The sequence below is a fragment of the Cydia fagiglandana genome, chromosome 18, assembly GCF_963556715.1.
Source record: "Cydia fagiglandana chromosome 18, ilCydFagi1.1, whole genome shotgun sequence".
NCBI lineage: Eukaryota > Metazoa > Arthropoda > Insecta > Lepidoptera > Tortricidae > Cydia > Cydia fagiglandana.
The window spans coordinates 6,194,791-6,209,840 of record NC_085949.1 but is presented as its reverse complement, the minus strand read 5'-3'; the positions used below and the strand labels follow the sequence as shown (position 1 = coordinate 6,209,840).

The 15,050-nt window shown below is 41.6% G+C and overlaps 1 protein-coding gene across 1 annotated transcript; it reads left to right on the top strand.

Annotated features, from left to right (window-relative positions):
* The first annotated feature begins 31 nt into the window (after positions 1-31).
* On the top strand, positions 32-14,396 carry LOC134673327 (translation initiation factor IF-2, mitochondrial). Its single transcript, XM_063531297.1, has 16 exons — positions 32-298; positions 374-512; positions 702-822; positions 1,830-1,993; positions 2,572-2,752; positions 3,237-3,413; positions 5,584-5,633; positions 6,126-6,340; positions 7,287-7,365; positions 7,548-7,673; positions 8,683-8,835; positions 10,457-10,529; positions 11,076-11,197; positions 12,129-12,312; positions 12,742-12,882; positions 14,213-14,396. Exons 1-16 carry the CDS (start codon positions 276-278, stop codon positions 14,383-14,385), a joined length of 2,121 nt encoding a protein of 706 aa, XP_063387367.1. The 5' UTR covers positions 32-275; the 3' UTR covers positions 14,386-14,396.
* Positions 14,397-15,050: the final 654 nt, after the last annotated feature.

Sequence of the window (15,050 nt, the reverse complement as noted above, 5' to 3'; positions counted from 1 at the left end):
TCAGTTTTCAGCATAGTTTTCAGGCTAGTGTCAAAAGTTGAGGTTATGTTTTGCAGTTTTAATTCCTGCATTAACGTACAATTTGTTGGCTAATACGCTAGATTCACTCACAATTATGCTAAAAAGTAATGTATATATGGCCGACAAGCGCGTGGGTTTCTAAGAAAGTTTTTATATGGTTATTTAATTTTTTATAACCCTAACTTTATTTACATGCAATACCATTGTGTAATTACTATTTAGTTCTAATTTAGTATTTTATAAAACTATACAACATGTACAGGAACCTTTTATTACGGTAAGTAGAAAGGTTGGTTTTATTTAGAATGAATAATTTGCCTTAAATTGTATAACAACTTTATCTCCCTTTCAGTTTACCTATCAGATCATTGAAGAGAGAAACACTGCCACTGTTAACAAGTATCAAAAAAACACCAGATATTATCATTCAGGCTCGTCAACTGTCAGTAACATGTATCTATTGCAAGAAACGTAGATCCATAGAAGAAAAGGTGTGTAAAATCAGCTGCCAGATGCCTGGATATAGTAATGCCAATAGTATAGCAAACTAACTTTATTATGTACCATTTACCTAGCTCTCTGTATTACATACATTTCATAGTTGAATTGTATTAATGAAACACTTTAGTTAATTTTTTTGTGTGCTGTAATAATGATGTTAAGAATTTTGTTTATTTTAGGCTGTAGAAACTCAAGGGAGACAGGCTATCAGATACTCCCCAAAAGCGGGTTCGGAAGTGGTGGGGATATGGAGGAACATGACAGTGAGAGATGTGGCTGAGGTGCTTAAGAAGGATGTTGGTATGTAAACTATCTACCGTTGACGTCAAAGATATGTTTACATTTTTAGTCTTATTACAAAGTAATAAGGTGCAATAGTGTAAACATATTTTTGACTTTGACTGTACCTAATGCTTATTCTTTGTTTCTCATACAGAAAACAATGATGTCCTGGACTATTGGGAGATGTGTATTTGAGGCAACAAAGGGCTTCTTTCAACACTGATGAAATCTTAAGGGTTTACCATATGAATGCTTCGGTTCTGTCCTGGGACTTATGTAGAGGCAGCACCCGAGAAATAATAGAAAGTTCATTACGGGTCATCCATTAATTACGTCACACGAATTTCTAGGTTTTTTGACCCCTCCCCCCTCCTTGTCACACTTGGTCACATTTGGCAAACCCCTCCCCCCTAGTGTGACATCACATTTTTTCTATGAAATCGCCAAATCAAATTAAGTAAGTACCTAAGTATTATTAATATTTTATCAAAATATTTTTCACTATATAAATATTAGTAATTTTATAACCCAAAACTGCTTAGGAAAGAAAATTAAACGAATAAAAACGATTATCGTTTTAAAAACTTGTTATTTAAATGTATAGCGAATAAAATTCTATTAAATAAATTCTCGGTTACTGTCGTTACTGATGAAGTTAAAGTGACGTCACAAAGTTTGTGTCTCCCCCCTCCCCCATGTCACAATATGTCACATTTTCTTGACCCCCTCCCTCCCCCTAAACGTGTGATGTAATTAATGGATGACCCCTTATTTTAGTAGATCAAAATTGATAAATGTCATGGTACCTGTGAAAAGGGACGATATTGTGAATGGACCTTACATCATGCATGATTCTTTTTTCCTGCAGTAAACTAAAATAAAAAAAAAAAGAATTTAATGTTCTTAGAAAAATATTAATTTACTCTAATAAACCTCTTTTGAATCATAAATTACAATTTACAATGTATTGTATCTACTTGTAATTGTTTTTTTGTAATCATTCGACATTTTTTGTCTATTTTCAGACCATGTCTTCAAAGTATTGGAGTTTGCCGATAAGACATCAGACATAAACTACAAAGCCGACACTGTGATACACAACCCGCAGGTTGTTCGCGACATAGTTAAAATATCAGGATTCAGGTTTAAACTGGTGCCTAGGCCTGATGAAGAGGCAGAGGTTGAGGAGGCAAGTGGCTTTATAAAAAGCTTGTATCAAATTGACTTGTAGCTAATTAACGTTGTAATAAAAGTCTAGCAATACAACTTAACTTAAACCTTTTCTAAGTCATATTGATTTAAAACTGTATGCAAAACAGATGGTAACATAATAATTTGGTACCGTAATCATCAAGCTGATCTGATGATGGAGGTGGTTAGTTAGGTCTTCTATATCTACTAGCAAAGAGCATACATAGCTGTCAAGCTCGAATTTGTCTTACATTTTACATTTCTAAAGCCTCGTCTCAATATCGCGCGGCAAACCATCGAACATTGGCTGCCGCGCGAGCCAATGTTCGATGGTTTGCCGCGCGATATGGAGACGGGGCTTAACATAATCAATGAATTTTTGGTAGAACACTTGAATTTTCGACTAGTCCAATACTTCGAAAGCATCAACTTCAACTACAGTCTGCAATTAAAGCTTGCACTTACCAAAAATCATTTTACGTGTATGATTCACATCAAGCAAAAACTCGAGTTAGGCTGTCTAAACAGAAGAATCAAAGTGATTTGAATTTTGATTAGATTATTTATACTCCGTAGAACAAGGACGCAGTCCCAGCCCCACCTGCGCCACCAGAAGCCCTGCGACCCCGTCCGCCTGTCGTCTGCGTTATGGGACACGTGGACCACGGGAAAACTACGCTACTAGACGCTTTGAGAGACACATCCGTCGTCGATCAAGAGTTCGGTGGAATTACGCAGCATATTGGAGCGTTTGAAGGTTGGTCTTTATATTGTAGGTTTTAAGGCCGATATTAGCTATACAAGAACGCTATCCCAGCGCCGGCAGCACAGCCCGAAGGGTTGCGACACCGGCCGCCCGACGTCTGCGTTATGGGCCACCTGCAGCACGGGAAAACTACACTATTAGACGCTTTGAGAGACACGTCTATATGCTTTTTAAGGTTGGATTTTAAGTATAAGCTTGAGATTATCTATGCTACATGATTATCTATGTTATAGACAATACTACTTTACTGAAGGCGTTGAGAGACAACTCAATTTTGTACCAGGAGTTTGTTGGTATTGAGCTTTAAACATTAGGTTTTAAGGTCGAAGTTTGCTGTTCACTCTCGTTAGTTGAGTACATATCTAGAATTTCTAATGACCTCCTTGGAGACATCACTCTGTGGTACACTAGAAGTTAGTTGTCATCACGTTAGTGAATTATTGCTATGAACTAAATTTATTTCCCTTGTCCACAGTAAAACTGGCGTCCGGCGAAACAGTAACATTCCTCGACACGCCCGGCCACGCGGCGTTCACAGCCATGCGGTCTCGCGGCGCGTTCGCCACCGATATAGTGGTTCTAGTGGTCGCTGCCGACGATGGCGTCATGGAGCAGACCGTGGAGTCTGTAAGGATGGCGAGGGAAGCTAACGGTCAGTGACTCATATAGCAGGATACGATACACAAGTATTTACTAGCGACGTTCACAGCCATGCGGTCTCGCGGCGCGTTCGCCACCGACATAGTGGTTCTAGTGGTCGCTGCCGACGATGGCGTCATGGAGCAGACCGTGGAGTCTGTAAGGATGGCGAGGGAAGCTAACGGTCAGTGACTCATATAGCAGGATACGATACACAAGTATTTACTAGCGACGTTCACAGCCATGCGGTCTCGCGGCGCGTTCGCTACCGATATAGTGGTTCTGGTGGTCGCTGCCGACGATGGCGTCATGGAGCAGACCGTGGAGTCTGTAAGGATGGCGAGGGAAGCTAACGGTCAGTGACTCATATAGCAGGATACGATACACAAGTATTTACTAGCGACGTTCACAGCCATGCGGTCTCGCGGCGCGTTCGCTACCGATATAGTGGTTCTGGTGGTCGCTGCCGACGATGGCGTCATGGAGCAGACCGTGGAGTCTGTAAGGATGGCGAGGGAAGCTAACGGTCAGTGACTCATATAGCAGGATACGATACACAAGTATTTACTAGCGACGTTCACAGCCATGCGGTCTCGCGGCGCGTTCGCTACCGATATAGTGGTTCTGGTGGTCGCTGCCGACGATGGCGTCATGGAGCAGACCGTGGAGTCTGTAAGGATAGCGAGGGAAGCTAATGGTTAGTGACTAATTAACAGTGGCGGAGCGTCAAACATATCCATAGGCAAGCCGGGGCTAATTTGGCTTACTTATTTCCTTTACAACTCTGCTCAAACGTCCAAAAACAGGCAAGCCGGTGGGAATCGGCTTTTATGGACGCGCCGCCACTGCTAATTAATAAATCTCTCTCTCTCTCTCTCTCTTTAGCCTTTTTCTACCCTTCGGGTGTAGGCCTCCTTCATTTTACGCCATTTGTCACGGTCTTGTGCAACCTGGAGCCACTTCTTCCCCCAAATAATTAATAAATAAATGTGACTAATTAATAAAATAAAAAATAAGCTTAAGTGGGACTGGGCTGGACATGTCTCCCTCTTGCACCCTGAAAGGTGGGCAAAAATAGTTACAGAGTGGGACCCACGGAACACCATAGATGGTGCTGGCCGAAGTGCAGGCAGACCGAAAAGGAAATGGCGGGACGACTTGGACGCATTTTACCCGGATTGGCGGGAAACTACGAAAGACAGGGTTGAGTGGAAGAAGGGGAGGCCTTTGCCCTGCAGTGGGACACTTATCCAAGCTAATAAAAAAAAAAGAATGTAATGTAGGAGAAATTTGATACTGGAATATGCTTTTCAAGCCTGGAGTCCTTACTTTGCCAAGGACATAGATATGCTGGAGAAGGTTCAACGGAGTTTCACAAAACTACCAAGGCAACTTAAGAACAAGCCGTATGAGGAGAGACTGAAGGAACTGAAGCTCACTACTCTTAAGCACCGCAGAGAACGTGGAGACCTAATAGAAACATACAAAATACTGTCTGGGCACTATGACCTCAAGGATTTTCATGAGATGTTCAAGCGCAACAACAACACCCGTCTGAGAGGTCATCACTTAAAGTTAGAAAGGCATAGGTCCCACAGTAACCCATACAAACACTTTCTGAGCAACCGAGTAGTGAGGGCTTGGAACAAACTCCCCGAAGATGTGGTTTCAGCACAAAATGTGAACCAATTTAAAAATAAATTAGACAGACACATCAATACATCTACTGGTCAACGATAACTATTAATGATTACTGGATACAGGCAATATCAGTTGTCACAACTGCCTGCCTGCTTACACAATAATAATAATAAAATAATAATAAATTTACAAATTTTTACCAGCAACTATTGCTATCTGCAGGCGTATTATGGATAGCTTTATCCATCTTTAGCCACGTGATAAAATATCTGTCACTTTTTAACACCGTGGGATAGAAAGTGACGGACACCGTTTTATCACGCTGTCATGTAGACAAGAACGACCATCATATCCGTACTGGTGTTAAACTGGCCACCAATGTAAGACTTATCGTTTCATTCTTTAATAGGTGTTGGAGTGAATCAAACTTTTTTATTAACTACTCGCCATGATTTCCGCAAATAGGCGATTTTTAAGAGTATTTTATGACACGACTAATTATTGCTGTAGTAAAACGTTTTAATGTACTGTTTTGTTTCCAGTGCCCATTCTGGTGGCGATCAACAAAATCGACAAGCCAGGTGTGAACATTGTAGGTATGCCTCAAGTTTACTTTTTTGTTGAGCAGCTCACATATGATATATATTTAAAAATCGTTTTTTTTCCTCTAAAAACTGCTCTTGAAATTAAGTATGTATACATATTTTATAAATCTGACATTAATTAAAATAAATTATTATCATCTGTGACCTGCGAGTAGTTTCGTTATGCTTAACGCTTTACCGATATTCAAATATTTATGTGAATGAATTTTAGTTTTGTATTATTTATTATTTGTGCTAATAAACATTTTTTATTCATATTCTTATCAGGGCAACCATGGTTACGAATTTACGAAAGCGATGTACCTATAGCATAAAAAAAAGTAAATTGGTAGCTCAGTTGGTATGAGCTGTCGGCCAATCTCCCGAGACTGGAGTTATAATCTGATAATATTCCATTTTACTTCAAATTTTAAAAATGTAAAAAAAGGTCAGTGGACATCAGTTTTGGAATCACTTCGGTAGCAACACCTCTGTTCCAGGAAAACACGATGCGCTCCCTAGCGCAGCACGGCGTGGTCTGCGAAGCCCTCGGCGGCGACATCCAAGCGATCCCAGTCTCAGCGCTGAAGAAAACCAACCTGGATACTTTAGTGGAGGCGTTGACGCTGCAAGCTCAGCTTATGGAGTTGAAGGCGGACCCGAGCGGATATGTCGAGGGAGTGGTCATTGAGGCGCAACTCGATCCTAGAACTGGGTGTGTATATGCTCTATGTTTAGTATTTTAGTGTCTAATGCATCGCAGTCTCAGTTCAGCGCTAAAGAAGACCAATTTGGATACTTTAGTGGAGGCGTTGACGCTGCAAGCTCAGCTTATGGAGTTGAAGGCGGACCCGAGCGGATATATCGAGGGAGTTGTCATTGAGGCGCAACTCGATCCTAGAACTGGGTGTGTATATGCTCTAAGTTTAGTCTTTTAGTGTCCAAGCCATCCCAGTCTCAGCGCTGAAGAAAACCAACCTGGATACTTTAGTGGAAGCGTTGACGCTGCAAGCTCAGCTTATGGAGTTGAAGGCGGACCCGAGCGGATATGTCGAGGGAGTTGTCATTGAGGCGCAACTCGATCCTAGAACTGGGTGTATGCTCTAAGTTTGGCTTTAAAATAAATCTCGGCCCCTTTTCTGGCGTGCTAACAACATATGCAGTAATCGCAGTTGAAAAGTCATGCAATTGTTTGTTTATCTTGTTCTCTTTGAATAAGTTCTTTATTTAAATGATGATTTTCATGCAAGTACTGTACATAGTGTACATACAATAAGCCGGGCAAACCTTCCCTTGTTCTATCCTATTGTTTTTTTTTACTAAAGGGTTGAGAGTCCCGTGATCCCCTTATACAGACTTCGCTACCCCCGAGAATGGGAAACAGTGCTCTAAGTTTATGTTGTCAACATGTTTATCTCAGTCTCAACTCAACACTTATCTATTTGTAATAATAGTTTGATAAGTTATACCTACACTCAAATAAATGTCATGAGTTCACCAAATCAAATGCACATTACTAACTACGCCGATGTTTTTACGCTAACATTTAATGTATATTATTAGGTATAAAATTATCTGACATAAAATTTGATATCTTCGTGCTATTTAGAGCTGACTTTTACTTTTATTTTTACTCTATAATATTGTTCTTATGTTTTTAGAAAACAAGCTACAGTCCTGGTGCAAAGGGGAACTCTACGCCGCGGCAGTGTCATTGTAGCTGGCAGCGGCTGGGCCAAGGTACGCCATTTTGTGAACACATTAGATCGCTACTCGTACCGTACAAAGTTCTACGTTATTTTGTTTTGCATCGTCTTCTAAGACTTTATTGTCTTTACAATAACCAATCACAATTGTTTTGAATGAAAGTTTTTTGCTGGCAGATATCATTGTCAGGCCTAATTACTGTAATATTTATGTAGGTGCGCGTGTTAAACTCCGCTGAAGGCCGTGTCGTGCTGGAAGCTCCGCCATCAACTCCCGTGTCCGTGCTGGGCTGGCGGGAGCTGCCCTCCGCCGGTGACCAGGTGCTCGAAGTCAGCTCAGAGGTAACAACCCTTTTAACATTCACACTTATGCTATTGGTCTAGGTTTGGGTGCAATGTTGTGTTAAGTGTATCTCTGCGGAGAACCGTGTCGTGTTGGAAGCGCCGCCATCAACTCCAGTGCCGGTGCTGGGCTGGCGGGAGCTGCCATCCGCTGGCGACCAGGTGCTCGAAGTCAGCTCTGAGGTAACAACCCCTTTAACCTTCACACTGACGCTACTGGTCGAGGATTGGGAGCAATGCTGTGTTAAGTGTATCTCTGCGGAGAACCGTGTCGTGTTGGAAGCGCCGCCATCAACTCCCGTGTCGGTGCTGGGCTGGCGGGTGCTGCCCTCCGCCGGCGACCAGGTGCTCGAAGTCAGCTCAGAGGTAACAACCCCTATAACCTGCACACTGATGCTACTGGTCTAGGTTTGGGTGCAATGTTGTGTTAAGTGTATCTCTGCGGAGAACCGTGTCGTGTTGGAAGCGCCGCCATCAACTCCCGTGTCCGTGCTGGGCTGGCGGGAGCTGCCCTCCGCCGGTGACCAGGTGCTCAAAGTCAGCTCATAGGTAACAACCCTTTTAACCTTCTTACTGGTCAAGGGTGTGGTGAAATGCTGTTAGGTGTGTTAAACACTGCTATCGATTCCAGTGTCGTCGCTAGCTTGCTATTATAGTCGACTTAAGGAGCCATTTGAGGGTAAATTTTGTTTACTTTTATTTAAATAATAAAGATGCAAAGTATAGTAGTGTAGTATGATGGCTTTCCATATAAAAATGTATCTTAGGGTGATATTCCACCTGTCCGATTTTTTTGGCCAATGTGTATTTACATCTCACATTTTGCTTAGTGAGAGAGTGAGACGCAATGCACATTGGATCAAGATGTTAGACAGGTGGAATACAAATACAACCCTTACGTAATTTTCATAAGGTACTCATACGTTCGTAGGTACGTACAAATAAATAGATTATCTATCTATCTAAACAGATTACTTCATAAACTTTAACAAAATTGAAACTTGTCTAGAAACGCGCCGCCGAGGTGATGAGATGGCGACACAACCAGCGTATGAAGGAGAAGCAAGCGTCCGACCTCGAAGTGATCGCCGCTAAGGAAGCCACTCACCGCCAGCAGTACCGCCAGCAACTAGAGAGGAAACGGGCTATGGGCAGGATGCGGGTACGGGATATTTACAAAAGACAATTTGTTCTCTAGATAAGGATTTTTTCTATTCATCGAAGTATGTATTTATGTGTATAAGTATATACATCATTGCCTAATATCCATAGTACAAGGGTCCATATTGGCTCATATACAATTAATGATTCGAATATTTCTAATAATACCGCTTTGTAGTCATAATCATCATTTCTCCGAAAATTGTTTCTCATATATTTTTTTAATAGTTTTTTGTACTACTACCTACATTATTCATAACGATTCATATTCCGTTTTTTATTACTCATAATGTTGTCACTGAGAATGTATCTGTGCCCATAATATTATTTCCTAACCTAACCCACCTGTCTGGCAGCATATCGGTTCTGTGAGGGTCACAGATCTAACCTAACCTAACCCACCTTTCTGGGAGCATTTCGGTTCTGTGAAGGTCGCAGTTCTAACCTAACCTAACCCACCTTTCTGGCAGGATTTCGGTTCTGTGAGGGTCGCAGTTCTAACCTAACCTAACCCCCCTTTCTGGCAGCATTTCGGTTCTGTGAGGGTCACAGATCTAACCTAACCTAACCCACCTTTCTGGGAGCATTTCGGTTCTGTGAGGGTCGCAGTTCTAACCTAACCTAACCCACCTTTCTGGCAGCATTTCGGTTCTGTGAGGGTCGCAGTTCTAACCTAACCTAACCCACCTTTCTGGCAGCATTTCGGTTCTGTGAGGGTCGCAGTTCTAACCTAACCTAACCCACCTTTCTGGCAGCATTTCGGTTCTGTGAGGGTCACAGATCTAACCTAATCTAACCCACCTGTCTGGCAGCATTTCGGTTCTGTAAGGGTCGCAGTTCTAACCTAACCTAACCCACCTGTCTGGCAGCATTTCGGTTCTGTAAGGGTCGCAGTTCTAACCTAACCTAACCCACCTTTCTGGCAGGATTTTAACCTGACTTGATCTACTTTTCTTTTTATTTTTGTCTTTTTTCTTATTTAGAATTTACTATTGCAGGTGCATGCTTCTGTAAATAAAATCTAATATGTAGAAATCGATATGTCGAATAAATTATCATAAATTTTAGTAATAGAAATATCTGTGTAGAATGACACTATGATTATAATAAATTCGATGTTCCAATGAGTATTGTTTAAAATGAAAATGTATAATGATCATTAGGATGTAAAATTGTATGAGATACATTTTCGGAGTTTCAATAATCGAATTCGCAATTTTATATGAACTTTGGCGCACCCATAGTACAAGCTTTGCTAAGTTTGGGGCTAGGTCGATCTGTGTAAGAGTGGCGCCTACTATTTTTTTCAACATTTATTCAATTATTTACAAATATCGATAGTCAAAAACACTGGAGCGAAAAAAGTAGCGCTCTTGACTTGGTGTATTTCAATTTTGATGTTAACTGTGGGGCGTATTTTAATTTTAATATGTTCTACTATATTTTTTGTATTTAAAGTATATAACTTTTTATGAATTGACGAAGCTTGCGCTGTGGATCTGAAGGTACCTATGCTGTTATTATTATGTTTATTTTTTATTTTTGGGTCAATAAATGTATTACTAATTTAGAAAACTTTGTATATTTGTTTATTAACGAAGTCAGTCGATTTTTGTTAACAGTTACGACCCGTGGGACCGCGGCAGAAGATGATCCAGTACGACGACCATCCGACGCTCAGCGTTATAGTTAAAGGTAAAATTACGAGACAAATAAGATGTCACACCGATACGCTACCGATCTGTCAGTGTCAAAAGTGATGTTTTTGGTTGAAAAATGATACTTTTGACACTGACAGATCAGTATTCCGTCAGTCCAATATCTTGGTCCAATTTGTATTTGCGTCTCACATTTTGCTTAGTGAGAGAGAGAAATTAGACAAGTAGAATACCACCCTTATATTAAGCATTGTTCTAATCGGGCCATAAGGATAAGGATTTTCAATGTCAAAGGGTCAGAACTCAGAACAAACAGAACGTAAATTCTTTACTGTTATTGTGTTGTTGTTGAGTAAGTATTAAAAAAAATAATACCAACGTGTTATTTTAATTAACTAACCTGGGGGACTTTGGATTGAACACTCGTAGATACTACGATTGCAAAATGTACAGTCAGCTGCAGAGAGAGGTGACCCCCCTTGCATTGAAAGTTGTTTGGGGGGGGGCACCTAGCTCTCTCTGCAGCTGACTGTACGTTAGGGTTGAGAAAATTCGCATCTATTTTATTATATTTATGTGAAAGGTGACGTGGACGGCTCCGTGGAGGCGATCCTGGACATCCTGGAGACATACGATGAGCATGACACCGTGCGACTCGACCTTGTCCACTTTGGAGTTGGTCCTGTCACTCCGAACGATCTGGAGGTAAACTTGTTTGTAATGTCTCCATACCCATGTTATGTTATAACACTTAAGCAAGCATATGAAAAATAAACTTTGTTATGTATGAAGAATATTTTACACCGGGTAAATACAAACCTGTAAACCTGTACACGTGCAACCTGTGGAGCAACTACACCAAAAAAACGTTTAGTGCTCTGCGTGTCCAGTACAACAACGCCTTCAGGGGTTTGTTGGGGCTGCCCTGGCGATGCAGCGCGTCGGGGATGTTCGCCGAGTGGAGCACAGACGGCTTCCACGCAGTGCTGCGCAAAAGGGTGGCGTCCCTGTGGCAACGCGTGCGGGGCAGCACCAACACACTCCTGAAGGTGATTGCGGAAAGGGTCGATAGCCCTCTTATAACTCACTGGATGACAATGCATGTTCGGTCCAATGAGCATTATATGTTTTACTAACACTAACATTAGAGTTTATCTGTATAGTTTTTATATTTCTTTGTTACCTACTAATATTACTAATACTTAGTTTTGTAGACAAAAATATGGATACTTGGTGTCTGAAATAAATATTTTCATTTTCATTTCATTTTCAAAATAGGTCTCTAAGATTTTTTTCTTCCAATATTTGTGAATGCCTATAATTGTTAATCAAAATTGTAAGCGACTGTAAATTGGAACGAGTTGTTGTAATTGCGATCGGTCTGGCCCAGTGGGTAGTGGCCGTGCCTATGAAGCCGATGGTCTTGGGTTGGAATACCGGTATGGGCATTTATTTGTGTGATGAGCACAGATATTAGTTCCTGAGTCATGGGTGTTTGCTATGTACCTATATAAGTACGTATTTATCTATATATGTATGTTTATCGTCGCCTAGCACCCATATTACAAGCGTTGCTTAGTTTGGGGCCAGGTTGATCTGTGTAAGATGTCCCCTGATAAAAAACCGTTACTTTCAGATAGCAGAAGCGTTCAACGCCGTCATATACGCGTTCAACGTGGACTGTCCCACGCCGCTGGTCGTCGAGGCCAAGAACAAGAACATTGGCTTGAAGAAACACAACATCATTTACAAACTCGTTGACGATGTGAAGGATGAGCTCAGCGCGAGGATCCCGAAGAGGCAGGAGGAAGAGATTATAGGTAAGCACTTATAGTGACAATTTGAGATTCCAAAAGCGTTTAGATCTGGCGAATGACGTCGCCAGCACGCCATTTGCGAAAAAAACCGGACAAGTGCGAGTCGGATTCGCCCACCGAGGAGAAACCGGGTAAAAACGGGACCCTATTACTAAGACTCTGGTGTCCGTCTGTCTATCACCAGGCTGTAACTGGAGAACCGTGATAGCTAGAGAGTTGAAATTTTCACAGATTATGTATTTCTGTTGCCGCTATAACAAATACCTACTAAAAACAAAATAAAATAAATAATTAAGTGGGTATCCCATACAACAAACGTGATTTATTAGTCGTTTTTTTGCGTAATGGTACGGAACCCTTCGTGCGCGAGTCCGACATTATACAATACAAGCCTCACGTCGCATAGATAACTGATAAATATTCATTATCTAGGTGAAGCCAACGTCCTCCAGCAGTTCATGGTGACGGAGGGCAAGCGCAAAGTGCCTGTGGCCGGGTGCCGCTGCGTGAAGGGCTCACTCCAACGCAACGCGCTCTACAGACTCATACGGGGCGGAGAAGTCATCTACGAAGGTATAGTGTGTAGCTTTCAAACAGAGCCCGACGGCTAATCCTATTGTCTATTGTTAAGTAATACCGCACGTGCTAAATACCTGCAAAAAATCTTCATTATTATATTTGGCACCTGAGCGTGGGCTAGTCCAACGCTCAAAAAACGAGTGTAGGTGCGCTCTCCGATAACGCGCCTTTGTTACGCATCTCGATGACACATTTTAGACTGGTTTGTAGCGTTCGACTCGCCGGCACTCGGTAACCAAAGTACGTATGTTTTATGCAGGTGGTTGTGGCACGTGGCACGTGTGGTTTTACTTAACAATAGACAATAGGATTAGCCGTCGAGCTCTGTTTGAAAGCTACACACTATAAATGCTAATGCCCTTAGATTACTGGTTAAGTGTGGTATTCCATCTATCTAATTTTTTGTCCAATATCATTGCGTCTTACTCTCTCATTAAGCAAAATGTGAAACGCAGTACATATTAGACAAAGGAATAGGGATCCGAGTATTACTGCAATGTTCTGCCGTCAGAGTGCAGCACTAATTTGTTTAGTAAACCATAGAGTAACTTATACACACTAGGCCTTAAACAGCTTTTTAACAAGTTTTCACTATGACATTGATGCACCAAGGCGGTTTGTTTACAGGTTACAGGTGGCCTACCGCGAAACGCGAAAATCGTAATTTCTTTATTTGCCTCTCTGTTGATCGAATATGCAAGAGTGATAGAGGGGCAGAAACCGAACTTTTTACCGTCATGTTTCACGGTAGGCCATGTGATTGACATAGTGACGCGCGAGTGATTGATGATGTCAATGAGGTTTGTTTACTTTATGTGCTAGTGTGGCCACCTACGCAGAGTTTGCTTCCCATAGGCGGAATACCGTCCTAAGCCAAATACATACAAAACTTACAAATATAAAAATTCATAAACATGATATCCGCGCCGGGCACGTATAGCGATCTCGCTCACGCTTACGCTCAGTGCGACTGAAAGAACCTGAACCCACTGGGCCTTAGGGCTGATTTAGACGGCGCGCGACCTCGCATGCGATTTTAGTTACATTGCGGACTGGTTACCTCCAATTCAACCGACCGACCAAAACCCGGAATGTAATGAAACGCATGCGAGTTCCCGCATCGTCTAAATGAGCTCTAAGGCTTGCACTTGCACTGTCCCACTAACCCGGGGTTTAGCGGTTTAACCGTCAACCCAGTGTCAAATTGTACTGGTAGCCATGGTAACTCCAGGTTTAACCGGTTAACCCCGGTTAAGTGGAATGGTGCAAGTGGACCTTAATGAAATTGCCAGATATACATCTTTGACCACGTTTTTTTTTTCAGGTAAATTAGCCTCCATGAAACATCTGAAAGACGAAGTAAACACAATAAAGCGTGACATGGAGTGCGGCTTGCGGTTGGATTCGACCGAAGTGTCCGTGAGCCCGGGGGACACGTTAGTCTGTTACAAGCTGGTTGACGCTAGCGACCGGACCGGTTGGGACCCAGGCTTTTAAGATTATTAAATGTGTACATTATACATTTTGTTTTAATTATCTCTGCTTACGAGCCTAAATAAAGTTTACGTTTTATCCCTTTCTTACAGCTGCAGTGGCAGTTAGTATGGCGGGTTTTGGACTTTATTTGTAAGCCCATAAAATTTCACTTTATACACTATTAATGACTAGAGCAGCGTTTCTCAATTTTTTTTTGACGGAACCCTTTTGGAAAGCGAAATATTTGATGGAACCCTACATTGTACGTAAAATTTAATCTAACCCTACATATAATTTTTCGAGGCGACTAAAGCATAGTGTTCTAAATTCTTGCGGAACCCCTGCAGGGGTGTCGCGGAACCCTAGGGTTCCGCGGAACACACTTACCCCCTTATTCATAAACGTTCACTAAAGTTGATAAGCCGATAATAATCGTTTGTCCCTTTCCGACGTATTAGTATGATGGAAAGGGACAAACGATTATTATCGGCTTGTCAACTTTAGTAAACGTTTATGAATAAGGGGGTTAGAGTATGGCTGGACTAGAGTATACATATACAATTATAAATATGTATATAATGCGTCTTTTTTATCAACACTAACTCGTAAACTGTGTTATTCCACGCAGGTTCTTCGGAAATTATAGCTGATTATTAACAAGGGTCATAATTACGTTAACGTTTTGT

Coding starts and splice junctions, on each gene's coding strand:
- LOC134673327 (XM_063531297.1), top strand. CDS start 276: ATGTACAGGAACCTTTTATTACG. Junction 823..1,829: donor GGTGCTTAAGAAGGATGTTG/GTATGTAAACTA, acceptor GTCTATTTTCAG/ACCATGTCTTCAAAGTATTG. Junction 8,836..10,456: donor GGGCTATGGGCAGGATGCGG/GTACGGGATATT, acceptor TTTTGTTAACAG/TTACGACCCGTGGGACCGCG.